This window comes from Propithecus coquereli, unplaced genomic scaffold (assembly GCF_000956105.1).
Source record: "Propithecus coquereli isolate 6110/MARCELLA unplaced genomic scaffold, Pcoq_1.0 Scaffold148, whole genome shotgun sequence".
Lineage (NCBI taxonomy): Eukaryota > Metazoa > Chordata > Mammalia > Primates > Indriidae > Propithecus > Propithecus coquereli.
The window spans coordinates 3,368,148-3,379,681 of record NW_012139191.1 but is presented as its reverse complement, the minus strand read 5'-3'; the positions used below and the strand labels follow the sequence as shown (position 1 = coordinate 3,379,681).

The 11,534-nt window shown below is 38.3% G+C and overlaps 1 protein-coding gene and 1 pseudogene across 1 annotated transcript in view; both read right to left on the bottom strand.

Annotated features, from left to right (window-relative positions):
• SH3BGR (SH3 domain binding glutamate-rich protein) overlaps positions 1-11,534 on the bottom strand; it is a 116,372-nt gene that overhangs the window by 57,216 nt on the left and 47,622 nt on the right. The window contains exons 4-5 of the mRNA XM_012640076.1: positions 5,147-5,221; positions 4,262-4,348 (exon numbers count right to left, since the gene is read on the bottom strand). Of these exons, the coding sequence (XP_012495530.1) occupies positions 4,262-4,348; positions 5,147-5,221 (162 nt within the window). The remainder of the gene's footprint in view (positions 1-4,261; positions 4,349-5,146; positions 5,222-11,534) is intronic.
• The window catches only part of LOC105806854, an 11,911-nt pseudogene continuing 5,746 nt past the window's right edge, over positions 5,370-11,534 (bottom strand).

Below are 11,534 nucleotides of genomic sequence, written 5' to 3'. Positions count from 1 at the left end.
CTCAGGAGGCTGAGACAGGAGAATCATTTGAGCCCGGGAGTTTGAGGTTGCTGTGAGCTAGGCTGGGGAGGCGGTCAGGGGACATCCACATCATTAAAGGAGATGATGGTTTCTGTTTCCATTTCTGTTTTTTAATCTATGTGGAACACTTAGGTAAATATCCTTCTACATTAAATGGAACGGTCTGAGTGCTTACGAGCGTGCGCTGAGGGTGCACGTGTAATAGCCGAGATCAGGTGAGCACTGACTAGTCACCTACCTGGTTCATCACTCAGCTGAACACTGCCAGCTGCCAGAGGGAGGGTTTTTGTTTGTTTGTTTTTATTGTTTACCATTGCACACTTTAAAATTGTTTTTAACACAAAAATGAAGGCGGGTTAAAAAGCAGTGAAAACTGAGTAGGGTTTGTGGTTTAGTTAACAGAAATACACCAACAAAGTCACACTCCTGGTTTTGCTGTTGTACTATGGCCAGATGGGTGTCACCACTGGGGGAAGCTGGGTGAACAGCACGCAGGATTCCGATATCTTTGCGACTTTCTGTGAGTCTATAATTATTTCAGAACAAAACGTTTTTAAAATGTTTTTTTTTCCTTCTCCTAACAAATGTGGCTGAATGCCAGGACACGAATCTGTTTTGTTCTTCCTACTACACAGAGCTTGGGAGGGGGAGTACGAGTTGTTTTCTCTCCCACACTCCACCTATTGGTTCCGGCTCCCCAGCCCTAGGGAAGAAATTATAGGCCCTGTTTTTCAAAGCCCGCGGCTAACAGAGGCAATGAAGCAGGTGGGCCCCGAAAACAGAAGAGCTTGGGGCTCAGGGCTGGGAGTTGGCAAGACTAAAGCGGCCAGACTGAGGAGAGAAGGGGCTTCCAGGAGGGGCACTGCCCAGGCCCTGCTCACACACAGAAGTCGAGCCGGGGGCCACGGGGGCATTTCAGGTAGCACCTGGGCACTCTGCCCGGGTGGCAGCACCTGTGGTCAGAGGGCCCGCCGCTGCAAGGGGCAAGTGTGTGTCCAGCCAGAGCACAGGGCCTGTCGAGGGACAGGCAGCAGAAAGGCCACCTCGGACAAAGAACCAGAGCCCATTCCTGCCTGGTCACCACTGATGACTCCAGGATGGCCGCGAGACCCCGGGACGGGGAGGGTCTCACACCCCGCCCAGCCTGAATTTCTTGCCGCCCTCAAGGTGGGGTGTGAAGCAGGAAGAGGGACAGTTAGGGAAGTAAAGAAAGCTGACGTCCCCTGACTGTGAAACTCAGAACCAAATGTAGGCCCGCTAGTGTTGTAAGCTTCACACCCATCACAGCGCATCAGCTAAGGGGGGGAGCGCAGGGCGCCCCCGTGTCTAACTGCGAGGAGCAAAAAGGACAAATCCACAGAATCGCCTCAAGACAGTTTTCGACAGAGCCAGAGTGGTTAAAGCCTTAGGCTTATCTAAGTGCAACATCCAGATGAAACTACCAGGATGGGTCCAGTGCTTTGAAAATCAGTGTTCAAAAAACACAGAGCTCCAACTTGCTCTTCTGATTACACACAAGCCTGTCTACACCGAGGGTGCGCCGCGAGCAGTTAGGTCATTACAAACAGCCAGAGATGTCCTCCCATCGCAACCTTTAAAACCAAACCCAAACGCCGTAAAAACAAACCAGTAGCTTCTTTAAGCCCCAAATGCAAGCTTTCTAAATACCAGATAGTTTCTGGTACTTTTAAAATTTTCAAATATGTCCATCCTTTGGGTGGTGCGCATTGCACTCTTTGTGTATGCAAATACCCGTCCCCTCCTCTCTCCTCCCCCCCGCCCCCCTACCCCCTACCCAACATCGAATAGATGTTATTCTTATATGTGCATTTATGTGTTGATCAGTTAATACCAATTTGATGGTGAGTACATGTGGTGCTTGTCTTTCCATTCTTGGGATACCTCACTTAGTAGAATGCGTTCCAGCTCTATCCAGGAGTATACAAGAGGTGCTATATCACCATTGTTTCTTAAAGCTGAATAGTTTGAAACTCAGACTTAGGGGGGGAGGAGTGGGGCAAGGGCAACATATGTAACCTAAACATCTGTACCCCCATAATATGCTGAAATAAAAAAAAAAATTTCAGTTTTCGTCTATTTTCATATATAGTCATGAAAGCTAACCATGTTATATTACTTTTCATTTGTTTACTGACAAATCATGGAGTTTTTTCCTATTTAATTGAAGCAAGTGTCACTTGTCAGATGGGAAACAGTCAGAATCTGTCTGTATGTGGAATAAATATTATCAATGGGATGAAAAGTGACAATATAATGTTAATAATATATTCATCCACAATAAAAGTATCTTTCACTTAACGGTCATTTCTTCATCTCAGCCTATGCAAAAATAACCAAAATAATTTTTTAAATTCCTTTCAGGATTCACAAGATACAATTTACTTTGTCAAGCGTTCACCATTTTAAAAAGTAGTCACAAAGAGAACCGCCAAGCTGGCTGACGCATCGCTTCATAGAACTAACCCAGCCCAGTGGCCAAGCGGCTGAAGCAAAGCCTGCTCTGCTATCGAGAGCAGCATCTGATGATAACAGATAACAACGAGCATATCTGATGATAACAATGCCCTTCCTCTGGTCTCGTGGGGCAAAAGGGTTGGGCTGTAATGTTTTTCATCTTTGTCGCTATATCACAAGGAAGCACACTGAACTCCAAAGTAACAATCGATAATACTATAAGAGTATGTTAGGCAATTCATGCAAAGTTCAAATTGTAAAACACAGATTTTTTTTTTAAATACAAGATAATAAAACTATCACTATATTTAATTTTAAAAGTATTATTCCTGAATTTTACAGACTGCCATGAAACCCCATCTAACTTCTGGGTTAAGACTGAAGATTTTGGACAGGCATTGTGGCTCACGCCTGTAATCCTAGCACTCTGGGAGGCTGAGGTGGGAGGATTCCTTGAGCTCAGGGGTTCGAGACCAGCCTGAGCAAGAATGAGACTCCATCTCTACAAAAAAAAAAATAGAAAAATGAGCCAGTGTGGTGGTCTGCACCTGTAGTCCCAGCTACTCGGGAGGCTGAGGCAGGAGGATCCCTTGAGCCCAAGAGTTTGAGATTGCTATGAGCCACTGCACTCTATCCAGGGTGACAGAATAAGACTCTGTCTCAAAAAAAAAATATTAAAGATTTTGTCTCTCTTCAAAACAAAAAACTTCAGAGTTGTAAATTATCAAGATTTTGAAATAGCAATCTATGCTCAATATAAGGCTAAACGGGAGGAAATTTGCTGCCCTGGCCCCTCCCAAATTTAAATTCCTAAGGATAAAAACAAGTCGATGCCCAGCCCCACACCCCCATTTTCTATAGTGTGGCTGTCAGTCTCAGCCCCTTCCTAGCCACATTCTATCTGCTGGGATGAGGGTCCAACTCTGTAAAAGCTTCCACACCTCTCCTGGAATTAATAAACACGCAGACCATCCAGTTTGATAAACAGTCTTTGCTACAACTGGCCCAGTGGAGAAGCCCACTGCAGTTGTGCTACAGGGAGGCTCAGCCGGACGCCTGCACCCACCCCAGCCCCTCCAGCTCCCTCTGCAGCCAAGGCCTCCCTGTGTCTGGCTTCTCATCACATTTTCAGAATTCCTCGAATACGTGGCCCATCTGGTCCCCCATTATCTGGTGCTTACAGAACCACAGTCTCCCTCCCCCACCGCAACCTTATGCCATTGCCCATGAATGGGAACTCCTTTAGAATTAATCACGTAACTTCGCTGGGATCTGCTATTTCCCTGACTGGACTTGAATTGAGTGTCAGTTTCCCTCCCCAAGTCCCCCTTTTCATCCTCAAGTTCCTGTTGTCTTCCCACAGATATGCCCCGCCCTCCTAGCTCTGTTTCCCTGCTAGGCAGGGCTCTGGGATGGGTATGTGCTAAGAATCGGTCCTTAATCAGGACCAAGCAGTAAGGCCCCTTGTTTGGTAAAGAACATGCATCTGGGCTAACCATAGCAACGCCACGACAAATTACAAAAGCCTGTCTAGCCGGCTGCCTCCAGCCTGGGCTCAGGGTCCTTCCCCTGTCCTTACTTTAGCCCTCTCCGCACCCGGACCACAGAGTTAACACGTGCGTGAGGATTACCTGCCTGCACCCCGGCTGAACCCCCAGCCCCTCGCTTCCTCACTGCTGCGTGCCCACGGTCGAGCAGCAGAAGCCCAGTGAGTGCCGAACGGAGCTGAATCCAAGGAAACCACTGTGAAAAAGCAAATACTCGCCTTCCGGGGTCCAGGAAGGTTGCCGGCATCTTCCCCACCCTCTTTCTGTGCCTCAGTCTCTCCACTGTCTTCAGCCTTCTCTGTGCCCTGGTCAGAAAGGAAACCCAGGATATCACTCACCTTAGATTAGCTCCCAAGGAGAAACCAGGCCACTATGATGTGGCTTTCTTATTTAGGGACATAGCACATAAATGAAGCAAACACAGACCTCCTATTTATTAGCATAGAGCCAAACCCCAAAAATGCCGATGGGATCTACAGGGTAAGTGAATAGATCTGATCTACCCTGTAGAGTAATAAGCTGCTTGAGCAAGGAGTTTCAATTCACCCATTTAAGGCTTATGAAGAGAACATCAAAGAAGTTGATATTTACACAGTGTTTGTTTTCCATTGCTTGTATGAAAGGAGGCTTTATAATTTTAGAGACTGCAAATTAGATATGGTAGACATACACAGATAGACGGAGGGAGGTAGGGATGGACGGATGGACAGATAGGGTGGAGAGACAGACAAGTAGACAGAGAGAGAAGGATTAGGACCAAATAGACATTCTGAAGAAATGCATATGGAGGAAGACAGTTCAAGACACCAGCACAGGTGGATGCAGTGGCTCACACTTGCAATCCCAGTGCTTTGGGAGGCCAAGGTGGGAGTTCAAGACAAGCCTGGGTAATGCAGCAAGACCCCGTTGCTACAAAAAATAGCCAGGCGTAGTGATGGTACACACCTGTCGTCCCAGCTTCTTGGAAGGCTGAGGCAGCAGAATCACTCGAGCCCAGGAGTTGGAGGCTGCAGTGAGCTATGACCACACCACTGCACTCCAGCCTGGGCAACAGAGTGAGATCCTGTCTTAAAAAAAAAAAAAAAACAGAGCCCAGCCCTTACCTCTGCAGTGCTCTGTGCCTCTCCTGCTCCATCACCATTGGGAAGGGAAGATGCTTCCTCGGGCGACTTTTCCACCTGTGTCATATAAATCGAGAACGTTGGAGAATTTTCTTGAAGATAATAGCTTGCATTTCAATGTCTTTTACCTATTCAAATTATATTTGTCTTCATCCTTCATTTTATCTTCACAACAACACTGTAACCTAAGTAGGTAGGACAGTCATTACCACCCACACTTTAGAGACAAGAAAGGCAGAAAATGTCACATTGCAAGTTAGGGGCAGGGCTAGGTCTACACCTCCTACTTAATGCTCTTTCAACTTATGAAGTAGGTCCCAGCCTTTTAAAATATCAGGTTATTTTTATTACAGAGGCACTGCGAGCTCATGAGAACGAATTAAGTCACACACACCCTCCAGTCCCACCCTCCTATGATAATCAATATTGAAAATGTGATATGTACCTAACTCTACCCTAATACATCAAGGCTGTTTTGGAGGGCTGGTTGTTATTTTCTATTTTTGGGGTTTTTTTTAGTAGAAATGGGAACACGCTATGCACAACTTCATTTTTTAGCTTCGTTTATCATGGACATTCATCCAGGTTAATTCAGACGGTTCTAACACATTCTTTTTAACATCTGCTTAATATTGAATATATGATTTATTAAAACATTTCCCAATTGATGGATGATCAGAATGTTTACGTATTTGTGCCTCTACAAATAACACTATACAAAGCTGAATAAAAGGGTGAGGTTATTTTTATTAGGTTATTTTTCAAAAACCTGACAGCCATTCACATTCCTGCAGTGGTGTGTGAACATCCCCTTCCCATCATCCTCATGACCAGGGCAGGCTCTTTCTAATCTTTATCAATATGTTGAGGACAAGATGGAATTTCATTTTGTCTTCATTTACGTTTCCCTGATTACTGGAAAGGAAAGGCATATTTTGTATGAATATTTAGCCACTTAATCTTTCCTGTTCAGATAATTGCCTTTATATGTTTTGCCCATCTTTTACTTGTGTTGTCTTTTATTATCAATTTTTAGACGTTCTTTATTTAAGAGAAATTTTAGCCATTTGTTACATGTTACAAATGTTTATTTCAAGTCTATAATTTTTTATAAATTTTGGAGATTTTTTTAGTTTTTAGCCTTTTATATAGACAAATTTATCTAACTTTCATCCTCTAAAATATATTACATTTCAATTACTTTGTATTAGTTATTAATATCTAGAGCTTTAATCCATCTGGAATTTAATTTCGCATATGATATAAAGTAGAGGTCTAAATTTGTTTTCTTCCAGATAGATGGCAAATTATGCTTATAACTACATTTAAACCATTATTTCCCATTAAGATATTTTTGTCATTTATTAAGATATATATAAATGGACCTGTTTCCACACTATTTTATATGTAAATACTTAAATATATCCATGGATATATTTATCAGCTCCCATGCCAATATATTGCTTTTATCACTGTAGCTTTTAGCATAAATTTTAATATTCAGGAAGGCAAGTTGCTGCACAAAGTCTTCTTTTTCAAAATTTTCTTGGCTCTTCTAAGACATTTATTATTCCAAATAAATTTTAAGATTTTTCCTAGTTCCAAAAGTTCTAAAAAAAATAAGATTTGGATTAAAATAGCACTCAATGCTTTCATTAATTTAAAATTTTTTCATTTCTTATCATTAAGCCATACTATCCAGGAATATTGTAGGTTCATTTCTTCAGTATTTGTTAGTGTCCTTCAGAATAAAATTAAATTATTTTCTTCATATGGGCCCTATATGCTTCTTGCTTCTAATTTTAATAGATGCTTCAATAGTGCATGGTTCATTATGATACCTACAGTTGCCTTGGATACTTTTTTTTATATTTAAGTAGTTTCCTTCTACTTATATTTTAATTCATTTTTATTTTAACTAGGAATATCTGATGAATTGTATCAAGTATGTTCTTGGTATTTATGGATATAATCATACGGTTTTTCTCCATTAATCAGTTCACGTAATGAATTATGATGATAGAATAAATTCTGTTTTGATGATGGTATATTATCTTTAATTCACTGCTGAATATAGTTTACTAATATTTTATTAGATTTTGCGCTCTGTAATCATAACTGAGGTTGATCTAGGTACAATTGAAAGTGTCCCAAGTAATATATCAACTAGTCAAAGGTTTTATCTATTTCATTTGTCTCTTCAAACTTTATATATATAATTTGAATATATACACATTAACTACATATATACTTTGAATATATATATACATTTCTATATAAATTATACACACACACAGTCACGTATTGCAATGACAGACAGTAATCCTATAAGATTATAATTCCATATTTTTACTGTAACTTTGCTATGTTTAAATACACAAATACTTACCATTGTGTTACAGTTGTCTATAGTATTCAGTATAGAAACATGCTGTACAGGTTTGCAGCCCAGGAGCAATAGACTATACCATCTAGCATAGGCATATATAATAGTAAGCTATACCATCTAGGTTTGTGTGAGTGCATTCTATGATGTTCACACAATGATGGAATCACCTAGCAATGCATTTCTCAGAACATATCTTCATCGTTGAGCAATACATGACAGTATGTATACACACACACACATAAGCATGCACAGATACACACTTTCTCTCTTTTGTATTTAATTGATTTGGGCTTTTCTTTTTATTGGTTCATACTGCTTACTTATAAATTTTGTTTTCCTTTTCCTAATTTGTTAAGTTAAATATTTATTTTACTAATTTTTTATCTTTCTTTTTAAATTATAAGAGTATTTAAAGTTATCAATTTTCCTCTGAATACAGCCTTAGATGTATATTGGGGTTTGGGTACGAAATCATCTCTTTTGTTTGTTACCAGATAATTTGCAATTTCAGTTTTATTTTCTCTTCTATACAGGGTTATTTGAAATGGTGATATTTATTTCTTAAGTTTTTATGACATTTCTCTTTCAGACTGTAATTCTGTATTTGGCATAAGAATATAGTCTATAAAATTATACTATTTTGAAATTTATGAAGGTTTTCTTTGTGACTAAGTGCATAACAGTTTTAGAAACAGTTTAATAAGAGAAAATACATTCTATTAATATCTATTTATATGAGTATGTATACATATATCCTACAATATCTATTAAATCATGTTTGCTGATTATATTTGTGTGTGTGCTTAAAGTAGTGCCTGACATGTAATAAGCACAATGTAAGTGTTTATTGAAAGGTGTTTTTTTAACAAGTTCTGAGTGTATTTCTAGGAGTTTGTGAATTATGCATTTGACTGCCATGTAGTATGATACATAAAGATTCATGACTATAATATTTTCTTCATGGATTTTACCATTTTTCATAACATAATACCTCCCTTACCTAGTTAAACTTTTTGCCTTGAATTCATCTTTATCTGATATTAATAATGGCACTCCAGCTTTCTTTTTGTTTTTATATGCCTGCTGTATTCTCATCTCTTTGTTTCCACTTTTCTTTGAATAGTTATTTCATTGTGCTCTTAGAAATAGGATATAGCGCAATCCTTGTTAAAATCCAATTTCACCCACAACTCCAATTCCAGTATAGCTATGCGAGTTCCCATTGGACCCAACCCTTCAACAGATAATGACTGTAAACCCTGGACAAAATAAACAAACAGAAGAAACGAGAAAACAAGAAGAGAATTACCAAAGCAAGAAGATTAAAGAGAGAGTTGACACCTAAAAGAGAAGAATGATTTGCAGACCTATGTTCATAGCAGCATCATTCACAATAGCCAAGAGGTGGAAGCAACCCAAATGTCCATCAATGCATGCGTGGATAAATAAGATGTGGTACATACACACAATGGAATATTATTCAGCCTTAAAAAGGAAGAAAATCCTGTCACATGCTGTAACATTGATAAACCTGGAGCACCTCATACTAAGTGAAATAAACCTGTCACAAAAAGTCAAATATTGTACAATTCCATTTATATAAGGTATCTAAAATAGTCAAATTCATAGAAACAGTAAGTTTCTATGAAAGCTTTTTGGTGGTTACCAGGGGCTGGAGGAGAGGAGATGGGGAGTTATTCAATGGTTATAGTCTCAGTTTCACAAAATGATAAAGGTCTGGAGATCTGCTGTTCAGTAATGTGAAAATACTTAACACCAATAAGCAGTACACTTTTTTTTTTATAGATAAGGTGTTTTAAAAAAACAAAAAGATGAAAATGAAACAGGGTGAGTTGCTTTTTCAGGGCTTAAGCCTGAGAGTGAGCAAATCTCATGGGGGAGACAAAACCAAATAGAAAGCCCACAGTTTTGTTTTGTTTTGTTTTGTTTTGTTTTTTGCCTTAAGAATCAGAAAGCAGAATTTGGGGCAAACCATAGCCACTAGAAAATAAGGACAGAATCCTGGACAGGGAATAGCCAAAGGGAGTCCCGGATTTGGTGTATAAACTCTACCCAAATCTCCAGCTCAGCCCTGAATCATGCATGTATGGAAGTGGTGTCAGTTAAAGGAAAAAAGAACTCAGTGGAGATTTTAGCTGCTACTAGGAACAAAGAGTTTGCCATTTGAGTCCAACAAAATAAATACCTGCTGAATCAAATAAAACAGACAACACTTTTCAGAAGAAGGTAACAAAATATAGTCTCCACGACTCAAAATTAATTATGTCCAAGTTACAATTCAAAATACCTAACATACAAGGAATCAGGAAAATGCTACTCACTTCAAGAAAAAAACAATCTATGAAGACCAACACAGAAAGGACTCAGATGTTGGAATTAGCAGACAAGGATTTTATGGCAGCTATTATAACTATGCTCAGAGATGTAAAGGAAAAACATGTTTGCAATGAATGAAATAATTGAAATTCTCAGTAGAGAAACAGAAACTATGAAAATCAAACAAATTAAACATTTTAGAACTGAAAAATACAATATATTAAATAAAAAAATTACTAGACTGAATGCAGAATGGAAATGAAAAAGTAAGTGAACTTAAAGATAAATCAATAGAAATTATTCAATTTGAAGATCAGAGAGAAACAAGACTGAAAAAAATTTTAAAGCCTTAGGGAAATGTGTAATAATAACAAAAATTTAACATAGATGTAATTAGAGTGACAGAAGGGGAAATGAGAGCAAATGAGGCATAAATAATGTTTGAAATTATAATGGTTGAAATTTTCCTAAATTTGGTGAAAGATATATATTTACAGATTCAAGACTCTCAGCAAACCCCGACAATAATAAATACAAAGAAAATCATATGTAAGTATATCATAATCAAATGCCTGCAAACAAAAGATAAACAGAAAATCTTAAAAGCAGCCAGACAAAAAGGACATATTAAATACAGGGAACGAGGATTCAAATTATCTTCATGTCTCATCAGAAACTACAGAGACCAGAAGACAGAAGGAAAAAAATATATGTATGGTGCTGAAAGAAAAAAAAACTGTCAACTAAGAATTCTGTGTCCAGTGAAACATCCTTCAAGAATAAAAGCAAAATAAAGACACTTCAGATAAAATAAAAAAACTAAAAGAACTCATTGCCAAGAGACCCACATCACAAAACAATGCTAAAGGGCTAAAGGAAGTTATTCAGGCTGAAAGCAAATGGTACCAGATGGAAACTTCATTCTTCACAAAGTATCAGAAATTTAGAAATCTGGGTAAACATAATAGATTATTTTACCTCCTACTTTCTTTAAAATACATAGGACTGTTCAGTGAGAAAATTATGTAGTTGAGTTGATGATCTACGTAAACGTAACACAAGTGATACACACAGCATAAGGGATGGGAGACAGTCATTGGACATACATGATGGGATGTTTCTACATGTTACATAAACTGTTAAAATATTAATTCTAACTAGACTGTGAGATATTAAGAATAAGCATTATAGCCACTATGGCAACCACTACAAAACAATGCAAAGTGATATAATTAAAAATCCAATAGATAAGTTAAAAGGTAATTCCAAAATACATCCAATAACCCAAAAGAAAGCAAAAAAAGTATAAAACAGTGGAATAAAAATAGGAGACAAATAGAAAACAAATAATAAAATAGTAATTCTAGACACAATTATATTAATGATTACTTAAGTGTTAACAGACTAGGTGACCCAACTGACAACAGAGATTATCAAGATGAATAAAAATGCACAAGACCCAGTCCTTTGTTGTCTCCAAAAGATACAGCATAAAAATAAACACATAGCCGGTAAAAGTCAATGGACAGAAAAAGATATAACATGCAAAGAGTAAGTATAAGAAATCTGGAGTGGCTTTGTTAATATCATATAATACACATATAAAGACAATGAGTATTACCAGAAATAAAAAGAGACTTTTTT